The sequence below is a fragment of the Orycteropus afer genome, unplaced genomic scaffold, assembly GCF_000298275.1.
Source record: "Orycteropus afer afer isolate SDZICR_OR568_19922 unplaced genomic scaffold, OryAfe1.0 scaffold00218, whole genome shotgun sequence".
Taxonomy (NCBI): Eukaryota; Metazoa; Chordata; class Mammalia; order Tubulidentata; family Orycteropodidae; genus Orycteropus; species Orycteropus afer.
This window is the reverse complement of record NW_006921805.1, coordinates 2900813-2927174: the sequence shown is the minus strand read 5'-3', so window position 1 is coordinate 2927174 and position 26362 is coordinate 2900813. Positions and strand designations below refer to the sequence as shown.

General features: G+C 42.8%; 1 protein-coding gene across 1 annotated transcript in view; it reads right to left on the bottom strand.

Moving 5' to 3' along the window:
• TRIM71 (tripartite motif containing 71) overlaps positions 1-26362 on the bottom strand; it is an 87730-nt gene that overhangs the window by 21783 nt on the left and 39585 nt on the right. The window contains exon 2 of the mRNA XM_007948643.2: positions 1928-2095. Within this exon, the coding sequence (XP_007946834.1) occupies positions 1928-2095 (168 nt within the window). The remainder of the gene's footprint in view (positions 1-1927; positions 2096-26362) is intronic.

The window sequence follows — 26362 nt, the reverse complement described above, 5'->3', positions numbered from 1 at the left end:
CAACACCAATGGAAGCAGCAGTCAAGACATTAGATGACATGGTACACTGGCAAAATATGCTGTAAAAGACCTCTTTCAAGTGATGAAGAGCCAAGATGTCTCCTTGAAGACTAAGGTGCTTCTAACTCAAGCCATGGTATTTTCAATGGCCTCATATGCATGTGATAGCTGGACAACGAATAAGGAAGACCAAAGAAGAGTTGATTCTTTTGAGTTGCAGTGTTGTTACTGAAGAATACTGAAAATACTATGGACTGCCAAAAGAAAAGAACGAACAAATCTGTCCTGGATGTGAGAATGACCAGATTTTGTCTCACCTACTTTGGTCATGCTGTCAGAAGGACATCATGCTTGGTAAAGTAGAGGGTCAAAGAAAAAGGGGAAGGCCCTCAACAAGCTGGATTGACACAGTGGGTGCAATGATGGACTCATGGCAAGGATCGTAAGGCTGGCACAAGACTGGGCAGTGTTTCCTTCTGTTATACATAAGGTCACTATGAGTCAGAGATGACTTGACAGCACTTAACAAAACAACAGCAAACCAAGAAGTTGATAGTCTGAACTCACCCAGTTGCTTTGTGGGGAAAAGATCTGGAGATCTGCTTCTGTAAACTTTACAGCCAAGAAAACTCTGGAGCAGTTTTACACTGTCACATGGGGTTGCTATGAGCCAGAACAGACTCTACAGCATCTAACAACAACATTACCCAGTTATGTAACAGAGTCCCTAAGTGATAGAAATGAGTAAAACACTCCATTATTAACTGAAAGGTTGAAGGTTCAAGTCTACGCAGAGATGCATCTGAGGAAAGGCCTGGTCATCTGCTTCCCCAAAAAATAAACCACAGAAAATCCTATGGCACAGTCTTGTGATACACATGGGGCCTCCATGATTTGGAACTGACTTGGTGCCAAGTGGTTTGGTTATGTAAGAGAATTTATGCTTTCCTCTCACTAACACTAAGGTTATGTATGTCATCAGAAGAAAGGTTCTAAATTAATTAACACAATGTGACTTTGATGACTATTACCCATAGAAGATCCAAAACTGTGGACCTATATAAAACTCTTTGCTCACTTTTTTCTCGAAGTTCTAAAATAAGAAAATCTACACAGGAAAAGTTCTATGAAAATCAAGTCTTAAGTCCTTAGTTTTTCTGTAATCCTGATTCCTAAGTGTTAATGTCTACATGGATTTGGGGAGGGGTTTGAGGAGGAAACTGGCAGGTGATGTGATGGGGCCCCACATAGATGTCTGACAACTTATTACAAGCTCTGACCAATTGATAACTTTAGCCCCTCAAACAGCCCTCATTTTCACAAGACTATGAGGAAGACATTCCCACCTCACCCTCACCATTCAGTGATCATTGCTGCATGAATGTCACAAGAGCTCATTTGGCTGATTGTTCCATGCCCCACCCACCCACCCACATATACTGAAGTCTGCCCAACAACCTAAACATCACATCTGATAGGAGGTCAAGGGTTTTATGTACCAAGAAAAACCTGCTGCCATTGGGTCAACCCCAATTCATGGAGATTCCTTGTGTGTCAGAGCAGAATTGAACTCTGCAGGGTTTCAATGGCTGATTTATCAGAAGGCCCTTCTTCCAAGGACCCTCTGGACAGACCTGAACCTTCAAGTGAGCAGCCAAGCGCAGTAACCATTTGTACCACTTGGGGTCTTCAAGTGTAAAGAATCAAAATGAACTATCACCACGTCAATGCCTAGAGGACAGAGTAGAAATGCCCCGTAAGGTTTTCCAAGGCTGTAAATCTTTACAGAACCAGTCTGGTTCATCCTTCCGCAGAACAGCTGGTGGGTTTGAATCTCTGACCTTTGAGTTAGCGGCCAAATGCCTTAGCCACTGAGCCCTGTGCAAGAAAGAAGAAAGGAAACAGATAAGTAGTGGGAGAAACTGACCTGGATTGCCTGGCGGCCCTGCTGGGCATCAGCCAGCAGCTGGATGGTGAGTGCCCGTGAGTCCTGCAGCGCCTCCTGGAGGTAGATGAAGCTGTGGCCTCCGTGACGGCCCATCGTACACTCACGACAGATGGGCACTGAGCAAGTGTCACAGTACAGGTGTAGCACCTAAGAACGAGAGGAAATACATTAGTGAGGTTTCCTGATGACAGGAAGGCAAGCAGAACAGCAAGTGGCACCACGAATCCCAGACTCAGTACTACCTCCCCTTCCCAACACGCAAGCACATCCCTCTGGGGAGAAGGAGTAGTGCCAACATCAACAGTAGATACAACCAAAAATACTAACTTGCTTCTCCCCTTTTTCACTCCCTTCTGCCCCCAAACCAAGGGGAGAACATAATGATTCCCACACTCCACTTCCATTCCATATAGAACAGTAACTAACATACTTCAAAGGCATAAAGATGAAATCCAAACCACCCTTCTTGCATGAGAGATGCCCCTACATTTCAGATTAATTACCCAGAAAATTTGCAAGATTATGTTTCTCTAGTCTGAGATTGGTGGCCTACATAAAAGAATATACCAGAAAAGTTCCTCTTGCCATCCCAGCCTCTGGGTGTGTGAAGCAAAATTGAGAGCCAGTATTAATCACTCTCACACCATAGCCTGTTTCCACTCTCATCATCAAGAAGATTAGCACAAAGTGTAAAGCATGGTACTCACAGGCACTCAAGCAAACTATGGGCTTAAGCTTCTGGAACGAAGGCAAAAGGCTGGTGGTAAGGTCAGCCAGATCCTTGCCTTTCTTCTTCCTGCCAAGTTATTTCAAGGAGTTGAACCTGGGAAGCAGCCAGTGCTGACAGAACTGCTTTATGTGATGTTATATGTTTCCCTGGGGCCCTACATGCTGGGGGGTGGGAAGACCCGCTGGCACAGGCTCCACCTGCTGATAAATGAGGAGCTCTGGAACGCTCCCTGGCACAGAAACTGGGCCAATGTCGTCCTTGTATCTGTCCACAGAGCAGAGCACTTAGCACATTCTCTGTAAATGTTTGTTGGGTTGCTTTCAAGGGCAGAGCTTAAATTCACCTCTGGTACACCTGGGTGAGAGGGAAGCCAGCCAACAGGCAAGCAGGCAGGGAAGCAATGTCCAAGGGGGATTCCTTCACACACAAAAATGTACTTAATCCCCAGATGAAGACAAGAGGCTGTGGTGTGCTTAAGGCCACACAGCCAGAAAGGGCAGAGCAGGGTGGCCAACATGAACCATCTGACGAGCTGACTGTAGCACACGTATGGGACTGATGACCCATCAGAGTACAAGCTGCAGAGCACAATTCTGTACTTTTTCTGGGCAAAGCACCTTGTGGACAGCCAGGATGTGAGACTCAAGATGAGGTGATCCTGTGTGCAACACAACAAGAACATCTGGGACTGGCTGAGAGACAGTTGAGGTGGGGAGTGCTGTGGGAAAGAGACAGGGAGGGAGAGCTGACAACACTGGTAAAGAAAGGAGAGGGAATGGAGTGGGGACTATGGGGGCGGGGGTTGTTTAAGGGAGTGTAGGGGGGAGACAGAGTGAGAATGTGGCTTCTCTCCTTCTCCAGGATGTTTTTTTAACTGACCAAATCCTAGCTGAAGGGTGTTCTTTAGGAAATGACCTTCCCACTGGCTCAGTCAAGCAAACAGGCCTACTGCTCCACGAAGGCTCAGTTCATTACTAGTGTTAACAGGGAGGTTTACAATCCAGTGTGACTGAAGACAGCTTCTATGGGAAACTTTGGATTCAGAAATAAGGGCAAGAAAAGATTTAGGTTATTATGCTCCTACTTTAAGAAGTTCTGATACAGCAGACCCTATTTTATACAATGGAAATGTCAAATATGTGTTTTTTAAACGAATACAGTACACTGCTTTTCCAGCAACCAAGGTACCCTGAAAGCAGGTGGTGGTGATTTGCCTTTTTCATCAAGGCCAGTAGGTCCATCATTTATAGATGATCTAAAACCCTCTTCGGCCCAGTCATGCACCATCCTCACAGTCCTTGCTATACTTGAGCCCATCATTGTAGCTACTGTGTCAATCCATCTTGTTGAGGGCATATGTTGTACATAGGGTAGCTACAAGTCAGAGCTGACTTGACAAGAATCCCTCTTCTGAGAAAGTGATTAAATAATTAACCAAAAGATGCCTAGCTGGATAAATTGAGGAAAAATTCCTGGACAGTCCCTTTTAACAGTGTGGTGCTAAAGCAATTCTCCTACCAGTTTCAACAACCTCCTTTCCCTTTGCTCTCTTCCATTTGTCATGGGGCTACTGGGATCACTCCTATGCTAAGTGTGAAAAATCTTCCATCAAAAGGTTGCTTTCAAATTAGGATGAAACATGCCTCTAAACCCTCTGGCCTCTCTTTTGCCAGACAGCTAAGCAACCTGTCTACCTCTTCTCCAGACAGCTGTGCAGACTGACTGAGGTGCTCGCCCTTCCTTCACCCTGTTGGCTGGTGTGAATATTTCAACAGCAGTCTGAATTAAATCATCCTCTTCTCCACAGAAGGAAGCCATTCTGTATATGTGGAAAACAATCAGTTAGTCTGAGCCTGGCCCTGTCTGGCTGTCTGACCTAGGCATCAGGCCCAACTGTGAAATCACAGTGGATTTGTCTTAGTTATCTAGTGTTGCTATAACAAAAATACCACAAGTGGGCGGATTTAACAAACAAATTTCTTTTTTCCAGTTTCTAAGGCCAGAAGCCCAAATTCAGGGCACCAGCTCTAGGGGAACCTCTCTGTCCTTGTCTCTTACCAGCTTCTGTCCCTAGGTTACTTGGTGACTGTGGTATCAATCTTTCTCCATTTGTGCTTCCTCCTCTGAGCCTAATCTGTTCTTTTGGTATCTTAAATGTAACTGTGTTAAGACACTTCCTGCAGTGATAAAGATCTCATTAATGTAACAAAGAAAACCTATCCCCAAATAGGGTCATATCTATGTATGTGTATAGATGGTTAAGATCCCAACACATGGGGGGGGCGGGGGCCGCCTGTGGGTGTGGGTGGGTGGGTGCATGTGGGTGTGGTAGAATACACCACAATTCAATCCTTAACAGGGTCAGACTAAGTACCCTACCCCTTTCCATTCCAAAATCCCAGGAGCCCTATCTCCTGATCAGGAACAAAGAGGCTTTGAAGTAACTCTGGACTGACCCAGAAAGCTGAGCTCTAGACCCTAGGTAGGCAACTACAAGGAAATTTGGGTGATTTTTCTGGGTTTTTGATTGCTGACCTTAAAATACACAACTTGGATATTGTTGGGCACAGAAAATACTCCACGAGATTTCAGCACGTTTTCAAGGATGTCCGCCCCCCCGCCCCCCCCACACACACACACACAGCAAGGAGGGGCAAGTGCCTGAAACTCCTAACACCAGGACCTCCTGCCCAGCCCTGATAACCCAAGCAACCCTTAAAGGGGTAAAAAGGGGTCTCTGGATACAATTCAACCTAGACATCATTTCACATGGAATCAACGTAGTTCTACGTGTCTAGGACACACTGTGGTTTCAGAAGGCCTTCGTGTGTCCAGTAGCCATGGCTGGTGGAGAAGCAAGAGACACTAGAGAGACAAAAAACTATGGGTGAGTAAAAGCAGTCCAGAAATTTGCACTGGGCAAATCTACTGCAAAAGACCTTTTAAAGTTTTAAAAAGCAAAGGTGACTAAGATGCATCTGACCCAAATCATGATCTTTTCAAGTGTTGCACATGTATCTGAGAGTTGGATAGTGAAAAAGTATAGAAGAATTGATACATTCAAACTGTGGTGTTGGTGAAGAAAATGGAATATACCATGGACTGCCATAAGAATAAACAAATTAGTATTAGAAGGCATTCAACCAAAATGCTCTTAAGAAGTGAAAACAGTGACTCGCTTTGAATACACCATTAGGAAGACTCAAATTGCTAGAAAAGAACATGGTGTTTTGTAAAGTGGAAGGCAAGCGAAGGCCACAGAAACACCCAGGGAGATGGGCTGACACAGTACCTGTGCACAGCGGATTTAAACATACCAACAGCTGGGTGGTGCAGCATCGAGCAATATTTTGTCCTGTTATACATAAGATCAACTCAACAGCAACTGACAACAAAAGCACAGCCTCAATATTCTTATAATTAATAAATTCTTAGTCCAAAATTTTCAATGACTCCAATTTTTATAATCCTTCTGGATAAATCTGGAGTTAAATTTTGGTAAAGATTTCATGTTGCATTTAAAACCATACATTTCATTTACTTGCCATTTCCAGGACTGAAAAATCACATTAGGGCTAGTACTAGTGAAGGGGAAGTCAATAGGTAGGGATGTGCATGGGTATGATTGTCTCTGAACCGGCTGCAAGGTTACTGTGAAGAGTAAATGGGAGTAAGTTTTCCGTTTAAAGCCCTTTAAAGGGCCATAAACTGCAGGAAGGGGTGAGGGTGGGAAAGAGGTCCTCTGGTGGCAGGAATTCCAGGGCCTGTTAGGGGCTTCCCGGGTTGATGCATGGACACGCCTCCCTGGGCCTGGCGACAATCTGGCTGCCCTTGCTGAATGGAGCAGGCTTGACCTCTGACCCTGCAAGTGACCACCCTCTTCCCTGCCCCCAGCTTCTAGAAACCCCACCCATGGCCTTCCTCTCCCAAAATTTCTAAAATACCAGGCAGAGACAAAGACCCAGGAATGTGGGCCCAGCAGGAAGGGGAAGGGGAGGGGGAAGGTTACAGGAAAAATAAATAAATAAAAATACCAAGTGGGCAGGATTACCTTAGCCAGTTTAAATAAAATGCTTTGTCAATGAAAAAGACTGTGTGCATGTTTGTTTCTGGAGTCTGGTTTTTACACTACTCATGGTCCAACGAGGAAAACACGCATCACGGGGTCTCCTGTTAGAACAGCACACATCTGAAAGATTGAGCTTCAGGTTTAAAAGACAAGTAACCATATACAGTGAGGAATGTAAACTGAAAGGACAGAGGGGCCTCTTATTGCCAGAGGAAAGATGGCTTAACTAAATTATTAACCAAAAAAAAAAAAAAGAAAGAAAGAAAGAAACGAAATGGAAGCAACCCACAAGTATGTTTAAATAACTAAAAATAATTATATTAACTTACATAAATTTATTTATAAGATTTCTGCACTATTCCTTTAAAACGCCTGGGCATATTTGGCTTTACATAAGCTAGGTGCTCTGTTTCCCCCAACAGAAAAGAAGTGGGGACTAGAAGGGTTCCAGAAGGAACTTGGGGGTCAGAGGCCTTACCTGGATACATGTGCACCTCTGCAGGCTCTCTCAGCTGGGGAATAGAGGGGTGTGTTTGAACATTGTCACGTTTGAGGAGTATACTCTGGCCATGAACCAAGTCTCTTAAGTAATTATCAAAACTTTACTTGGATCTGAAAAAAACACACTGAACAGTGGTGCAAAGCCCACGGTTGGAAGCTCCTCTTGCAGCTCTGGCCACACGTAGTCACATAGCTGTGGCCTGGGAGGCCAGGGAAGAGCAAAGAAAGGAATCAGGATGCCAATTCACAATCACCACCAGTTCAGAACAGCAGAGACCAACTGAGAACAAATTATTATCTTCCTTTTTGGGGAGACTGAGGGGAAGAGTTCAAAATATTTTTAAAATGCTCTTATTTATTTGTTTGCTTTTAATTTAGAGGAGTATGCAAGTACAAATGCAAGTACAAATTTCTATTTTTAAAAAAGACACCAGTGGAGGCAACATTATACTGTACATTTCTCACTTGGAGAATGTTCTGGGTCACTCTCCATACAGAGGTGGTTTTAGGGGTTTTTTTGTTTGTTTTTTTCTTTAAATGGCTGCATGGTAGGTTTGCTACATGGATGTACCACAACTTATTTAATCAGTACACTGCTGACAGAATTTTTAAACTGTTTAATGACTTCGGGGGGGGGGGGGGGAATCCCAAGCCATGCTGCACTGAATGCTTCATTCTTTATACAACCCCCAAAAGTTCCCACTTGGTGATATATTCAATTGCTGCACATCATTTGATGTAGTGTGTCTCAAGGAAAAGATCTACTTGCAAGTGGAGACAGTAAGAATGTAAGTTGGGTCGACTGTCAGGTCACTATCCATCCATGAACAAAAAGGTAATGCAGTCAGGCACCAGTTTCTATTCCTGGCAAGACCAGAAGTCCACAAAAAGCCAACTGCAGGACATCTGGTGAAACAGTCGATGTGGACATTGACCACAGCTGAGAGTTAAGATCCACGTAGCTGGAAGGCTTCAGTGAGAGACTAAAAAGGAACCAAGTGAAGAGAAGAAGTCCGAGGAAGGTTCTACAATGCATTTGCAGTAGCAACTGCTCAGTGGACTAATTGTCTACAAAGGAGGTGGTTGTGGGAAGGCAGTTGATAAAAGTGTTTTAGGTAATGTAAAAAAACATGCGAAATACACTTATTTATCCCAGGAGGAACCATTCAAACATCCAGTAAAACAAACACACATATTTAGAATCCCTTTTCTCTGAAAAGGTAAAGTTTTTAGGTTAGTTATTTGGTAGCAAAACCTGAACAGGCGTAAAATCGCTTTTTAATTTTTTATCTCTATCCTAGTGTGTGAGTTTTCATACATGTCACTGCTGAAATAATAATGTTTATTATTTTGGGGTCCTGTTACTTAATTAACATATGCACATATACAACAGGCTTGGCTTTCTAAAATGTGGAAATTTGAAGGCTAAGGCACATGTTATTCCAAGGGTTAATAAGGTTAAGAGACTTAAACACACATATTACTGCCTGTGTCAGGCCTGCTGGTTAAATAATTCAGGTTCCCAGGCCAGACAAACAAATAGAGAGTCAAGACTACCTGGGGGAGAAGGTGCCCAACAACAGCCAAAACGGGCATCAAGAAGGATAGAAGAGAAGTCTAACACAGCCTTAGACCAAATTTTCAGGCTCTAAGGACAAGGTAAATTTGACAATGGAGGGTGGAAATAAAGAGAGGGGTGCCGTTAGCTCTGAAAACTTTGGACACAGTGCAGTTGCTGCTGCTGCCTCTTCTGAAAGTGTCCAGTAATTTCAAAGGTAAAAAAATACATAACACAACATGGACCAATTTTAACTTTTTTCTCCCACATGTACGATTTAGTGCCATCAATCACCTTAATCATGTTGTGCAATCACCACCAATATCCGCTGCCTGGATTTTCATCGCCACAAACAAAAACTCAATGCTTCCTAAACAATGACTCTCCAAGAGAGAAGCGTAAGTTCAGAATTCATTCATTTCACCCCAAAGTCACCATGACTCTCTATTCTTTAGGAGAGAACTCCTACTGATCAACACTGCTATGTAACAAGCGCCCCTTTCCCCACTCCCAATACCCGGAACCACCACATCCTCCCCAGCCTCACTCACAAGGCCTTACTCAAACTCCACCAGCCCCTTCTCCCACCTGCTTGCTCTTCCTCCTGTGTGCCAGACCCTCTGATGTATTAGCTTCATCTGTCCCCTCTTTACTATTCCAAAAAAACCAGCCCTGCCCCCATGTCTCAGCTTATTTGCATACATTGTTCCTTCTCCCTAGAAGGACCCTCCTTGTAGCCCAGTGCCATGTTTCTCCTAAGCACATACCTTCACAAACTTCTAATACATACCAAAAGGGAGAACTGTTATCTTTTAGAAACTCAAACAAAAAGGCACAGGTAATAAAATGAGCTTGTTCTCCTTCCATAACTGAATGCCTGAATTTGGCTGAGCTTAATTGCAGAGAAAAGAACTCGAATTCTGACTCTCAGAGCTCTTGGAATTATTTAAGGTATGAAAATGAGTTTATTTCCCCCTTAGCACTCACTCTCAATGAAACCCACCAGCTACTCCTCGGGAAGGAAGGTTGGGCAATCTGCTTCTGCAGTGATACCACCCCAGAAACCCAAGGAGGGGTCGCTGTAAGTCAAAATCGACTCGACAGCAGTGAGTTTGGTTTTGGTTTTTGGTTGGATAGAGTATGAATAAAATGTGGAACAAAACTCAAAATTACAAAAAGATCAGACTTACTGGTCTGATAGAGACTGGTGGAACCCCCGAGGTTACCACCCTTAGACACTCTTCAAGACTGAAACTGCACTCACTTGCAGTAGCTCAAGTTTCAGGTCTATACAGTAAACAACTACACCCGGGAGGGAAACACTCCTTAGAATAATCAGCCACAGGAGACCAGAAGAGCAGATTAGCCAAAGGATACATCTCAGGAAAGGATAGCAAAGGACGAAAGGAAACGGGGAACACAGGGAGGAAGTATGAAGAATACTGTTACATTGTGAAATTACAATCAATAGAACGAGAAACAAAATGTATATGAATTGTTAAATGGAAAACCAATCTGCTCTATATAAATTTTCATCCCAAATCACGTTTAAAAACCTTAAAGGAACATGAACTCAGATTGCACTATGGCATGTTTGGGTTTTTGCTTAACTATGAAGAAAATCTAAATGGACACTGTCCAGGCTGCAGTATAGGAGTGGTTTGTGCAAGGAGAATGGTTAAAATTTCAATATACTGATATAAATTTAAAAAGGGGGGTGGGGTAACAGCCTCTTGTCAAGAAAAGGAATCCCTGGGTGGTACAAACAGTAGCTCAGCTGCTTAGTGAAAGGTTGGCAGTTTGAGTCACTACCCTCAAGGTGCCTCAGAAGAAAAACATGGTGATCTACTTCTGAAAAGTCATACAATGAAAATTCTTTGGAGCACAGTTGTACTCATGAGGTTACCATGAGTCAGAATCAACTCGGTGGCAAATGGTTTCTAAATGAAGGTGAGACTAGATGGTATAAGTCAGGTATTCTTTCTAATGATATTGAGCCTATCAGGGAGCTGAAGTTACAGAGGTGTGTGTGTGTGTGTGTGTGTGTGTGTGTGTGTGTGTGTTGAGGGGTAGGGGGAATCCAGGAGAACTATGAAGGGCAGGGGTTAAGGTGGAGAGGAGGTATGGCAATTTGGGGTGGGGAAAAAAGGCAGACAGAAAGACAGCACTTTCCACACTAAGCCAAGTTAAAGTTAACACTGTTGGGCCTTTGTGAAACCAGAAAAATAAAAATAACATTTTAAACTTTTAAATATAATCACGATGGCTGTATGTGTACATACATACACACACACAATGTTATAAAATACTAAGTGTGTCAGAGATAACATACATGACAATTCTCGGGCATAAGACTCATGGGTTAGTACCGCTGTGCCTCAGCTCATTCCATTTCTATTAACAGGAATATCAGCCCTATTCTAGGGACTGAAGCTAGTCAAAGGTGCTGTCCCCCTAACGGCACTATGTTGAGCCATGTCCTGCTTTGTCCCCCTGCCTTTCACAACTGTTGATAGCTAACAAACACTATGTTCTCCAAACTCTGAAGGTCTGCCCATGGGGAGTCTAACCTGCAGCAGCTCCCTTGGCTCTTGGGACTACTAATTGTTGGCTTCTGCATTTGTCTCCTGGTCAGAATGATTTGAAGCCAAATCCATGTACCTAAAGGCCCACCAAGGCCATTAAGTTTCATGCCCTCTGCCTGGAGTCCCTCTCAAACTTCTTGGAGGCTTTTATGCTCACACACAATTAGATAACATCTCCTTGAGTGGCAAGTGACACACAATTGTGCTCTGGGTTTCCATGAATGGATCCAAGTTATATTAACACTGAATAATACTTTGGAACACAAGAACAGCTATTCTAAGTGACAGATGTGTTGTAAATATTCAGGAACGAGATGGTGGGTATATATAATCCTCAAAACTCAAAATGTCCACTTAAAATCTGTATTTTATGTAAATTCAACAGCTCCCTCCAAAAAGCAGGGGGAAAGCAGTAACACTCTTAAGTGAAGGGTTGAGGTGGGGTAGAGCTTGGAGCCTAGCGTCAACATGACACCCTTCATGGATAAGAACCCAATAAATACTCACCAAGCCCATAAATGAGTTACTTCACTAGTCCCACATAATCTATTTCTAATTGTTCACTACCAGTCTTTCCACAATGCTCCCATTTTTCCTTTGCCCTTCACTATAAATATTAAGTTCTATCTGGCAAGAGGCAAGCACCAACTCACTCCCTAGAGGTTTTTTAAAAAATTAGAACCCTGAGTTCAATTTACAACCCCACAGGCTGCCCGTGGTTACAAAGCCATATGAAATCATTAATGTCCCAGCTGCCAACTCAGCATGCATCTGACCTCTGATGTACTAATGAGTCGCCCATGCAGCTCCCAGCAGCAAAGAAAAGAGGTTTGTCCCACCAAGAGCACTGCCCATGTAAAGTACAGATTTTTAAACCAGACAGGAAGATACATTTTGACTAGATACTAGTCTTCCCATTGTCTCCAATGTTGCAAAAGCAACAGAGTTGGTAGAATCTGTTCCTGAGGGCTGACTTTAAAAATAGCCAGACTCTGTAGGTGGTCAGCATAACTCAATCCTTCCCTCTTAAACAGTGGGCAACATTGTACACTTGAAACCCCTTCTGCTCCCCAAAGGAGCTAAAGAGGTTTCAACTGCCAGTGTGGCTGAGATCACGTGGACAGGTGGATTTAAATAACGGAACACACTCATCACCTGGGAAAAACTGGCCTGACAATATACCAACAGTGGGTGACCAGCACAGTAACACTAAGCAAAAGGAAGACACAGAAAGCTGCACAAGAGGTACAGATAACAAAGGTAAATACTTTTACATATGCAATACTGCATTATCAGTGACAACAATCATTAGTAGACAGGCAAGATGATCAGGTCCGGGTAGGCGAACAGAGTATATGTGCCCATGACCATACACAGGTTTGGCAGATGATAATTCTATGTAAGTATTTGTATGTGTTGTAAGGATGTCCACATATATAAGAGCTAACAAGGGGCAAAATTTATAATAACTTCTTAGCCATTGCCAACACCTTGAGGGAGAATCGCTGGGACCATGGTCACAGGGGACATAAAGCTCCACTGGCATAATATACTACACAAAAACATTGTTCTACATCCCACTTTGGTTACTAGTAACTGGGGTCTTAAAAACTTGCAAGCGTCCATCTAAGATATAACAACTGGTCTCTTTCTTCGTCCATAGCAAAGAAGAACAAGGAAAACAAAGACATGTGGAAACAGTTAGTCCAAGGCCATGGAAACATCAGCCTACATGAGCCTGAGACCAGAAAAACTAGATGGTGGCACGCATGCCACACTGCTATTGCCAACCATTCAGAAAGGGATCAAAATGGGAGATTGTGGATAGAGTGAGAGAAGAATGTGGAACAACAGTGAGAGAAGAATGTGGAACAAAACTCAAAATCATTAAAAAAAAAAGATCAGGCTTCCTGGTCTAATAGAGAATGGTGAAACCTCTGAAACTATGGCCCCTAGTCATCCTTCAGGCCTGAAACTGAACTTAGTTCAGTTGGCTTAACTTCCAGCCAAACAACAGAAAAGCCTACAAGGTTAACAATTTACACCATAGGTACACTCATTAAAACAACCAGCCATGGGAGATCAGAAGGGCAGCATTTGCACAGGGAGAAAGCTCAGAGGGTAGGAATGCATAGGAAAGAGAGACACAGGGTAAAAGTACCCAGAGAGAAAGTGGGAAGAGAGCTGTTACATTGCGGGGATTGCAATCAATGTCACGAAACAAAATCGACTGCAATCAATGTCACGAAACAAAATCGACTGCAATCAATGTCACGGAACAAAATCGTTTATGAACTGCCAAAACAGGAAATGAATTTGTCCTGTTAACTTTTACCAAAATCACAATATAAATAAATGAAAAGTCATTTTTATAAAATGAAAAGGAAAAAAGTGACCTGAGAAGCAGAAACAAGAATAAAATTAAAATTAACAAAAGGTCATTAAAAATTGCTAGCCAAGCTTACTACCCACCCTGTTCCATGCAACACAGTTAAAAATGTTCCTTTCTCTCCCCATTTCAGAAAGTTCTATCATCCTTAGTAACTGGACACTACCCCCCAACCGGAATCAATGGAAGTGCTGAACCCAGGAGGGTTAAGAATGGCTCCAACATTAGTCTGCTGTCTGTATCTTGGTTAGGGTAAGTGACTCCGGGTTTTCAGGGTAGAAAAAGTACAAAACTGGTTCATCACAGACCCATGGTTACACTACACCATCATATCTATTACAATTGTGTGGTATTCTCAATCACCTCATATGCATGTGAGAGCTAGAGAGTGAATAAGGACTTTCAATTATGGTGTTGGTGAAGAATACTGAATATACCATGGACTGCCAGAATAAAAACAAACCTATCTTGGAAGAAGTACATCCAGAATGCTCCTTAGAAACAAGAATGGCAAAACATCTCTCACATACTTTGGACATGTTATCCGGAGGGACCAATCCTTGGAGGACATCATGCTTGGTAAAACAGAGGAAGATCCTCAGTGAGATGGTTTGACACAGTGGCTGCTGCAATGAGATGGTGAGAGACCAGGTGTTATACACCTAAGGTCAATGTGAGTCTGAACCAACTTAGCACTTAACAACCACCATCCTGGGGCTTTTGTCTTGCAAAGCTATAAATCAGGAGGTTAAACAAGGATTTATTGCCAGAGAGATTTTTTATTTTGATCCAAAGTTGTTCACAGACAGGCATTATTTAAATTGGGAAGGGATCAATCCCAGGAAGCAATAATAGTAGACATACCAAAACTGTTGGGGGGGGGGGGGGGGCCTGCCAGCCTGTAATCTCTATGGAAGGTCATCACCAAGAAGCCAAAGACATTGCATGAGTTCAAACCTTCAACCTTAGTAACCAACTCAGAGTCATGTGTGCCACTCAGGGACCTAGTGCACAGCAATCTCTCTGAATTCCCTTAATGCCAATAAGTGCCCCATTTCTCTAAATAAGGGGCTGGTTTGTGCTCACAACCTCTGCACATTCGTGACACACGGGATTTGTCTCCAAGCACCAAGCCCAAGCTCTTCTACAGCATCTCCTAAACTGTCCAAACAAGAACACTGAAAACAGAACATGGTAGAACCTCGTTAGGTAGTCAGTTTAAACTTCTTTCCTCTAACAATAATGTTATGTGCTGGGGAATAAGATCCCACTCATAGTGGCCCCACCCCTCCTTGGGTTTCTGAGGCAGAGGCCCAGTATCACTTGATTGCCCCACCTGGTGGGTTTGAACCACCAGACTTCTGGTTAGCAGTCAAGTGCCTTAGGCACTATGCTACCAGAGCTCCTCCAGCAATAATAGGAAATTTAATATCTGTGGGCATCCTCACAAATGAGGGTCAACAGGCAGGGCCACAGTGCCCAAGCCAGGCCAGAGGAAACCAGCTTTGAAAAGCACCTACCACAACATTCTGGGAGAAACCTGGGGAATAAAGGCCTGGGGCTAGTTCTGTGATCCAGGCAGTTACTGGGTGTGTCTCAGCAGAGGCAAAAAGTGACCCCACCTCAGGGAAAAGTCCAAACTGTGAAGGGCAAAGGAGAGCTGCTCCCATCAACTATCAAGGACCGAGGGGCCCACAGAGGGGCAGTGCAAGAAGGGGGCAACTGACATAAAAGGTATCTCAGATTAGGAACCATTAACATTTAAAGCCCTTTTAAAGAAGGGTGTGGGAAACAGCTCAACAAAGAGTAAGACAAGGATTGGTCAACAAACCAGTAGAAACTGGCCCAGTTAGGGGAAAAAAAAAGCTGAACTACAGGCCTAAGTGGTACAACCTAGAGAAGGGCCCACCATGTGGATAAGTGCAAATCAGGAACCCTTGTTGGGCACTACAAAGGCCAGAAATGACACCCTCTGTCCCTTAGAAGTTCATCTCCCTCCTGTTCCCACAATTGTTCACAACTCTTCAAAATGCCACTGGGAAACTCGGAGAACGTAACCCCCACAAAAGCAAAATCAGAAGCAAGGAAGTGCCAACTAACTAGCAATGAAAGGAACAACATTTGAGAACCTGCAGTGCAGTCAAATTCCTATTTAGAAGCCTAGATTCCCAGTACCACTCATACATTACCTCCTCTTCACCTTTTTTTAATTGGGAAAATGATTGTGAGAAATAGTTCACATCTCAGATACATGTATCTTTCTCAGAATCCTACTTTATCCCCAACAAATGACTCTTGCGCAATGTTCAAGTGAACTCTTTTCAAAGGTGTATCTGGCTGCAGGCTGTTTAACTGAACAGAAGACTGACTCGGCAGGTAATGCAATCAGGAGGATTCTGCCCTACAGAGGTAGTGACTAGCAGAACCACCCCACTCATCCCCCAAGCTAATTCTCAAGGATAAACTCAATTCAAAAAAGAAGGTGGGTGTGCCAGGGTGGGAAAAACAATCAGGTGGTATCAGCTACACAACCTAAGCTTCTAGCAAGAAAATAAAGATAGGAGGAAAACCTCTAAATCGTCTCTAATTAGGGCCGGGAATTTCTGGCTCATTGAAATAGGCCCTATGTAGACAGAAAAGGCCATCTGTATTTTGGCTCACATCTAAACCAACAGGACTTGAGATATTAGGTGGGAGCGTTTGGCTGTCATTACATGCAAATCAAAACAACAGTAACATGCCATTTTCCCTAAGCATCAACAGCAAAATTCAAACAACCAAAGCCAACAAATGCTGGAGAGGATATGGAGAGTCTGGAACCCTCATCCACTGCAGGAGGGAAATAAAATGGTGCAACCACTTGGAGAACAGATACGGCACTTCCTTAAAAACTTGGAAATAGAAATACCATTTGATCCAAGCAATCCCACTAACTAGGTATATATCCTGGAGAATTAAGAGCCGTGGCATGGACATATATATGCACATCCATGTGATATAAACAACCTATGTGCCCATTAATGGGTGAGTGCATAAACAAACTACGGTACAATGGAATACTAAGCAACCTTAAACAATAACAATGAATCTTGTGAAATACCTCATGATATGCATGAAGGAGGACATTATGCTGAGTAAAACTAGTCAATTACAAAAGGATAAAAAATTGCACGGGACCACTAGTATAAGTCAAGAAAAGGCTGACACAGAAACATTCTTTGAAGGTTACAAAGGGTCAGAGAAGGGAAGGTGAAATAAATAACTGGACAAGTATTGCATTAACTGAGGTGAAGAGAAATATACAATAAGGGAGGTGTCAGCACAAAATGATGCAGACAGTTAAGAACACAGGGAGGAGCACAAGAATTAAAGGCAACACATTACACAATCCTGCAATAACAATAATGATCCAAAAGTGGATACATAGACACACAAGCTGAACAGGTGTGGGAAGAGGAATGAGACTACACCCACAAATATATATGGGTTTGGCAGAGAATATTTCTACTTATGTATTTTACATATGCTGCAAATACATGTGTGTATACACCAGAGCATACAAAGGGAAAGTTATGAAAACTTCTAGCCAAAACCAAATACCTTGAGGAAACGACTTGCTGGGCCTGAGAGCACAGGACCAGTCTGTCTCAGGGGACATTAAGGTCAACTGGCAGAACAATCTACAATGTTCTATACCATCATACTTTGTTGAGTTAAGACTGGGGTCTTAAAAGCTTGTGAGTGGCCACTAAGGTGCAACTATTGGTCTCTCCCATCTGGAGCAAAGAAGGAAAACAATCAAAGACGTAAGGAAACAATGGGTCCAAGAGACTAACGGACTACACAAACCCCAGCCTCTAAGACCCTGAGACCAGAACAACTAGATGATATCCTAAATACTAGGTGGTGATGGCTCTGAAAGGAATAGCATTAGAAGGTTCTGGACAGAGTAGGACAAAAATGTTCAACAAAACTAAAAAAAAAAAGCCAGGCTTCCTGGTATAACAGACTGCTGGAACACTGAGAGACTATGTATGGCCTTTCATCACCCTTCAAGGCCTGGAACTGAACTTGACTCAACTTTGAGTCAAACAATAAGCAAATCTTAAAGTGAATAATAACACCAGGGGGGTACATTTAGAACAATCAACCATAGCAGATCAAAGGGGTGGCATTTGCCCATGGATAAAGTTAAGAAGGCAGGAAGGGACAGGAAAGGCTGGATAGAAATTGGGAAGACAGGAAGTGGGAAGCATACTGTTACACTGTGGGACTACAGTCAGTATCAGGAAAGACAGTGTGTATGAGCTGTATTAGAGTTTAAATTCTAAAGTATTTGGAGTTATAGAAGGCTATGGTCTGCAGTGGGAGACCTAACTCCATTTTGAGGCTTGATGTAAGTTTCAGATGCCATTTGAGTTCTATTAAATCAGCACTGTAGGAGCTCTGGTGACATAGTGCTTAAGGCATTTGACTCCTACCAAGGCTGGTGTTTCAAACCCACCAGACACTCTTCGGGAGGAAGGTTGGGCAACCTACCCCAAAGAGGGGTCACTATGAGTTGGATCCAACTTGATGGAGCTGGTGGCTATGCACAGACAAGTTCTAGAACATACCCTAGGGAGGGGAAATCTGCCATCAGGAAGAGTGTGATTGAAAGCAGATTATATTCTCACGAAGAACTAGGGACATTGCCTGAGAATGTCCTTTTCCAATTTAGATTAAAGTTGGGGTTTTGGTATTGTGTCTAAGACTCAGGTTGCATGGTCCTGAGTCACAGCCTATCCTGACCACCACTTAGCCAGGCAGTCAGGGCCCAAAAGCAATCCTGTAACCCTTTTCTCCCAGATCATGGTCTTTTCCCTGCTTCTGTACTCCTGCCTGCAACGGTGACAACTCTTATCTACCACCAATCATGATATTGTGATGATTCCCTTTTTAAAAAATCATAAATAATTAGCCACACGGCCATGAGTAAGCAGACATTAAGCTTCCTCAGGCTGATGGTTTCCCTCATCCAGGATGACTGTCTTCTTTGTTCTGTCCAAGACTTAATAAAAGTGTCTCTATTGAACCTGATTTTTTTTTTTTTTTAAGTTTATGGTGATTTGGATAAAAGTTACAGAGCCAAATGACCTTCCATTCACCAACTCTGTATGAGGGGAAAAGCGACCCCAAATTCAAACAGGTTCAACAGGAGAAAAAAAAAAAATTGGGGGGGGGGGGGCGGGTAATGAATCCTCAAATTGGTATATTGAGGTTCTGGCCCAGTGTGGCTTTATGCTTAGTCCTTCTAGAAAGGGCTTTCTTCACCAGGAGCCCCTGCCTTGTAATCTTAGGCTGGCCTGCCTACTCTCTGGTCACTCAGAGAGAGCCTCTGAATCCCCCCAACATTTGCCCTCCTAGGTGTTCAAATGCATCTATTTCACAGATAACTCTTAACCAGCACCTCCAAAGCTGCAGTCTGATGCCACAATATCCTTATCAAGTGTGCTATGTTTACTGCAAATTATTGTTTTGTTTTTACTATTTAACATTATTTACAAGACTCTGAGCTAAGAAGATAGAGGGATTTAAAAAACAAAACTCAGGAGGTAGGGGACCACTTCCATCTTGATTCTTATTAACAGTACAACCATCTACTTTCAAAAATGGTTGAGTTTGGACACTGCATGTCACCCCTGCAAGAGGGCAATCAGTCAGACAAATGGAAAAATTACCAAACTACATGAAAGCAGGTAGAAAATCATCATCCAGAAAAGCTATACTAAGTGCCTCCCCCTCCAAAGAGTTTTGGGGAATTTATTTCTCAACTGCTCTTTAGAACCAGAACTTCAACCACCCTGCAGAGGAGACACTGTTGTGGAGCAAGTAAACCAGAAACGGCTCCCTGGAGAGAATGGGGAAGGGCCAGGGGAACTGAGGTAGGAAAAATGCAGATCCAGTTCAAAGCAAGAAACTGAGCAAAGCAGCACAGTTCCTAGCTCAAGTGCAGATCTGGAATAGTCTGAAGGGAAATGTTAACATAAAGGTCCTAGAAGACAATGGGGGAACCAGAGGAAGGCTGTTGAGCTGGGGTATCACTGTAGGTTGGAAGATCTTGCCAGGATAAAAGTTACAGTAATTATCAGTCATCCACCCGGACAAGGGGTTGCATGTGCAAAGAGGAGTCGGAAAAAAACAGGTTCAAATATTGATGTGGCCCTTCTAAAGCTCTCTGGAGAAGTTCTGGGTCTGTTTTATCAATTAAGTGGGATACCATTAATCTCATAGGTAGTTGGTGAAGAATTCATCCTGAGAAATGCATGAAACCTAACTGCCAATGGTAGCTGTAACAGAAAGGAGGGGGTGGTGGATGGTCATCATGGAAGGACTCTGGCTTGGTAGGTCAAATAAGTGGTGTCCAACTCTAGGTAGGTTGTTTGCAAGGCTGGATTGTTAAGAACGGCTGTAAAGCCATTCTAAAGACTTTCTTGGCCAGCCTTCTCCAAGACCATTTATTTTGTTTGCCTTCTAAATTGGGGGAGGAAAAAAAAAGTAGAGATATTATTTCTAAAATTGGGCAAAAGTACACTGCCTGACAATCTCTGACCTGTGTGTCAAGTCCCCAAATTCCTGGATGGGCTACAGTGCCTGCCCACACAGGCAGGGGCTCCCCTCCGCATGCCTGGGCTCAGCCTCTTTCATCCTCGGCCAACAATTATATTCTTAACACAAATTCTCCACACATGCACAAGTACTTAATGCATCAAGCTTGCTTGGTACTATGTCCTTGACCTCAAAGAGGTTACACTCTATTCCAAGGCCAAAAATTACAGGTTCCTAGAAGAAAGACACTGAGCCAGGGGTATAATCCCGGCAGACTTCCTGGAGGACGATATGTCTGAGTTTAGTCTAAAAATTCCAAGTAGAAATTTGAGGGGTGGAGTGAAAGTTCCAGGGCAAGACTATTATTATGGGAAAAAGCAAGGCACCTTCTCATTCTGTCTACCCAAAGTAAGTAAGTACCAACCAAGGCTGAATTACAGGCCCTGCTAAGGATGAGCCTATAGGAGATGCCATCCACCCCACCTTTGGGCTTCTCTCCTTTATGAGGTATGCTATCCCATCTGAACTATGGAAAGTCATTGTTCTGCCCCAGAAGATACAGGCCATCATGTTCAACATCCCTTCCCTCACCCGCTTAAATCAAGTTTCCAAGCTTCCACTTACATTGGGTCCCTCTGAGCTCATTCCTTCTCTCTCCCTATCAGTCAAGACCTCCTGCTTTGTTCCCCAAACCAGAACCGGAACCTTCATTCTGGGACAAACAGGTACCTCTAGGAATCCTCTTTCTCCTATAAGTATCCCTGAGTGTGTCCCCACTTTCCAGCCTCTCTCCAGACAACCAGTGGGCCTGGACCTCCATGCAGCAGCCACAGCTAGCCCTTTAAAAGGCCAGACAAACTGCAGCACTCCCCTCAGAAGCTCATTTCAGTGGTTGAGCTTGGCCAGACTGGACTCTTTGCTGTTCCTTTAACACTTGCTGTTCCCTTGGCCTGAGAGAATCTCTCCCTTTCCCCTTCCCTTCATTAAAGTTTAATCATCTCAGAGCTTCCCCCTACAACCTAAACATAGCACTCGTCCATCTCTCCTCCATTCCCTTACTCTGCTTAATTTTCTTCACTGTACTTTCACTATTAGAAATCCTGTAACTATTGTTTCTTCTTTCACGGTCTTTACAATAGAATTTTAAAGACCACAAGTACTGGAACTTTTCTGTATTGATCACAGCTTCATTCCTGGCACCTAGCAGTGTCTGGCACACAGAAGCTCAAAACATATCTGGTAAATGGATAGACAGAATCAAAGACCAAATAATTTTCACAATGAGGCTAATTTGGGGTGTGGTTAACATTGCATTCCACAAGAAGAGTATGAGTGAGAAGAATATGATAGGAAATCTGTACCACAGTTTAAAAATCTAAATTCAATAGAAACTCAGGTCCTATTAAGAAAGTCTAGTTTCCATCTCTGGGAGGCACCATCTGGGTGAATGTATGGACTTTTCTAGAAAAGCCATATGTGGTCAATTAAAAATGGCTGCAAAATTTTTGCTATTCTTCCCATCAAAACATGTAGTTTATTTCCTCCTCCCTTCAATCTCAGTTGGCTTTGCCCAATCAAATAACTAAGTGGGGCAGCCTATGCTTTCACATGCTTAGAAATCTCAACACTTAGAATCCAGCAATCATGCTGTGCAAAACCCAATCCCCATAGAGGACAAAGAACCCAGGTGCTCTGGGTTGAGAGCACCTCCTCGCTGAACTGCCAGCCATGTGAGCCAGCCATCTTGAACCTTCCAATACAGCATTAGGCCAGATGACTACAGCCTCGACCAGTAACAAATTGAGCAGAAGACTGGCTTAGCTGGGTCCAGTCTACCTACCTAGTGTTCAGAAATGATTGATTATCAAAACATCATTTTTGTTTTCTTTATTAATGAACTAAAACATATTTCCACTGACTTGAAGCTGAGGGTCAGAAGGCTTTCTTCAGCCAGATAATAATGCTTTCTTTCCTCTTTGAGTAAAATCCAGGATTGAATGATATTCAGGGTTCCTTCCTAATCCCCCCAAAATGCACTAACTATTTCATTTACTGATGCATTCATTCATTCACTCATGGATTCTATTCCAGAGCTCTGGTCAAACAAAAAACAGAGGAAAATCCATGTTCCAAAAACCCAAGAACTAGCCACCACCTCTCAGAGCCTCAACAGCCCACTTCAAAACTAGCATCTCTGAAAGGTTCTTTCCATATTTAAAATTATGTCCATGAACCAGGTGTCTCGAGAAAGTAACTACCTGGGAGAATGAGGTGAAAAGGGGGGTATAAATCCCCAGTAAGCGTTCAGAGGGGCTAACAACAACAAAAAAAGTTTACTGCCAATCTCCCCACCAAGCCATCGATCTCTCCTACAAACTTTCTGACCAAAACCAAACACCAGATTTGACAAACCTGTGATACAGAGCTATAATAATTTCATTTCCCACAATGGGACCAGTATAAGGAGTTGTGGTGGCACAGTACCTAAGGCATTTGACTGAAAACCAGAAGGTTGGGTGTTCAAATCCACCAGCCACTCTGCAAAAGGAAGACTGGGCAATCTACTTCCATAAATATTTACTGCCTCGGAAACCCAATGGGGGTCACTATGAGTCAGAATGCACTCGATGGCCAGTGTGTTCGGTGTTTTGTTTTGTTTTTAAATAACGCTTATTTAGGATTACTTTTGTTTAAGAAAAGACTCAAAGCCTTTCCAATTATCTGAAAGCTATATGTGCAGCAAGTGAAGGTGATAGTAATAAAGAATTTGAAGGGTCTCAAAGTGAGGGCAAATTTACGTAACATTGAAGGGCAAGTATGAATGTTCCTGGGGTATAGTAACCAGAGAACTGCCTGTAAATGCCTCATCTTCATTTCTGCTCAGGAAAAAGGGTTTTCCCTTCACCCCAAGATGTCTTTTATGTTAGAGGCATCTGAGAAGGAATGAAGTTCTTCCATAAAAACACAGATGGTTTAAGGCACCATGTTTGAGATTAAAAATAATGATCATCACTAGGGTAAATGCTCACTGCACCATACAATGGATAACTGAGAAATCAATAAAGAACGATGACGTGCTGCATGCACTGGAATGATCTCCAAGATCATTACTATGAGAAAAATAAGGAATGGAGCCATGCATGTATATTATGTTACTGTATGTGTAAAGGATAAAAATGTGCAAGTAGTTCCTGCTAGTCAAATCGTCAGTGAATGGTACCTGTATCTGCTTGTAGGACTATAATACTGTTGTATTGTTTTTGCTTTTTAACCCCACACTAAACTTCCGTAATAATACTGCCTTGGCAACCCAAGAAGGGGTCACTATGAGTCGGGGCAGACTCAATGGCGCATAACAACAACAACAACAACCTTGAGTATGTCTGTGTAGATGCTTACTCACCGTCGTCAAATCGGTCCCAACTCATAGTGACCCCTCCTTGGGAATCTACTCCTGGAAGTAGATTGCTCAACCTTCCTTCCAAGGAGTGGCTGGCTAGTGGGTTTGAACTGCCAACCTTCTGGATAGCTGTCAAACACCTTAGGCACTACACCAGAGCTACCAAGTGTAGATGCTTAGAATTCAATAAAACTGCAAATAATTTTTACTAGTGCCTTCATATTTAATTACTGCTTATACTAATTAACTAATGTCAGGTATGTGAATTTGAAAGGGAAAGGGACAAACAGGATACAAATGGGTATTCAAAGTATCATCTTAACTGGAGATGGAGGATTTTCTTTTGTTTTAATAAGCTATTTTAGGATTATGTATACCAAACATAACAATGGTTACCTCTAAGGATGAACAGCATTTTAATTTTCTGTATTTTCTAAATTTCCCCAGAGTTTAAATAAAGCATAGGGCTTCTCCTATGAAGTTCATTACCCATGCTTTGTTAGATTTCAAAAGGAATTTAATAATGTGCACTATTCCAGCAGTTTACATATATCATCTCATTTAATCCTCCTAACACTATGGAGTAAGCTACTATTACCATTCTCCTTTTACAGGTGAAGAAACTAAAGCATAAACAGTTAAGTAAGTCACCCAACGACAGAAGCAGAAAATGGCAGGGCTACATATAACTTCTAGGCTTTGCTTCCTCTCTGGAACAGCAACAACACTTCCTCCCTGCCACTGCCTAGAAAAACTCATGTTTATATATAAACCTTATGGAGTTCTGGTGGTGTAGTGGATAACACATTTGGCTGCTAACCAGAAGGTCGGTGGTTCAAAACCACCAGCTGTTCCGTGGAAGGAAGATGAGGCCATGTACTTCTGTAAAGATTTATAGCCTCAAAAAACCATTGGGGGAAACTTATGAGTCAGAATCAACCCAATGACTGAGAAAAAGAGAGAAAGAGAGAGAGAGTGTGTGTGTGTACACACACACACTTTGGGTATACCTAGCTAGAATTTTTGTAACGCACTTTCCTGCATGTCACCAACTACTGCTAAATCAATTCTTCAACTGCTTTTTCTTCTGTATCACTTCTTAGCTTAACCTTCAATGGTTCCCAGTTGTCTACAGGTTAGGAGTAAATTCCTCTCAATGTGACTTGAAACACACTCCCCAAAGCTCACAGTGACTGCCTGTGTGTCAGAATAAAACTGTACTCTAATTTAGGGTTTTCAAGAGCTGATTTTTCAGAAGCAGACCACAAGTCTTTCTTCTAAGGTGCCTTTGGGTGAACTCAAACCTCCAACTGTTCAGCTAACCATTTACACCATTTACACCACCCAGATACACCTCTAAAATTAAACCAGCAAAATAAAAACTCTCCAGCCAATTATGTGGTCTTTCTCTGGGTTTGTGCTCCTAAATCCTTACCTCTGGGGGCCACATCCTCCTCCTATCTCTCTTTGAGCCTCTTATCCTCTATATATCGCATGTATTGGAAGTACTATCTTGACTCCTAATACCTAAAATTTCTTTCTACACATTCCCCTCAGGCATAACCCAGTACTAGACATGTGGAGAAGCTGGAAAAACCTATCTATCTCCCTCCCTACCCCCACCCCTTCTGGTCAGAGGGAAAGAACACAGGCCACAATGTCCTTCTCCAGGATGTGCCCCAGGGGCTCCAGCTTAGGCCATGACACAGTGTCTGTGTCCCTAATTTCACTCATGGCCCCACAATCCAGAAGCTCCCCCCCCCGTGTGTGTGTGTGTGTGTGTGTGTGTGTGTGTGTGCGCACGCGCGCGCGCGCACGAGATCAATTTAGTCCAAGGCTTAGGGCCAATCATAAAATAGCCTGGTCCAAGATGGCAGCTGGTCCAATACAGACCCTTTGTTCCTACAGGTCCCCTAGGGCATGCTGTAGCAAGAGGGAGGCATATTCTCTTGTCCACTGAATAGCTTTGTGACAGAGGGAAAGGACAAAAAAATTCCTTTCCTGTTCTCTAAAGGAAAAGGCTATTCCTAAGTCTGGGTGATATAAGCTTTCCTTTCTTTTATTCTCTTCTTCTTTTTTTTTGCAACCTTAATACACTCTTCAGAACTCTATTTGTCACTCTTAACATTGTTGAGTTCCCCCCAAATAATACGTCTTCTATGATTAATGTCGCACAAGAGGTAATTTACTTAGACTAGAATTGCCCGTCAGTCTCAGAGGTACCAGATCTCCCAATATCCTTACTAATGGGAAGAAAAGATGTGGAGTAGACCAAAATAGAGAATTTAAACTTCTATTAAGCTGAGTGAATTCATCTAGAAGGTGAACTGAATACAATCAAAGTCAACTCCAAATATGCTCCTTGTTATCAACTTCCCCAGCTCTTTCACTAACTGTAGCCTGAAATTTGACCCTGAAATTTCACTACTCAGGAATTTTTTAACAGAGGGAAGTGGAGACTGAGGCTCAATGTTCATCAAAAAGAACAAACTATCCCATTACTCCCAAGAAACATTGCCGCCCCCTAAAAATTTTTTTTTCCCAACACTAGTGTCACATTTTAAGAAAATGAGGTTTAAAAAAAAAAAAAAAAA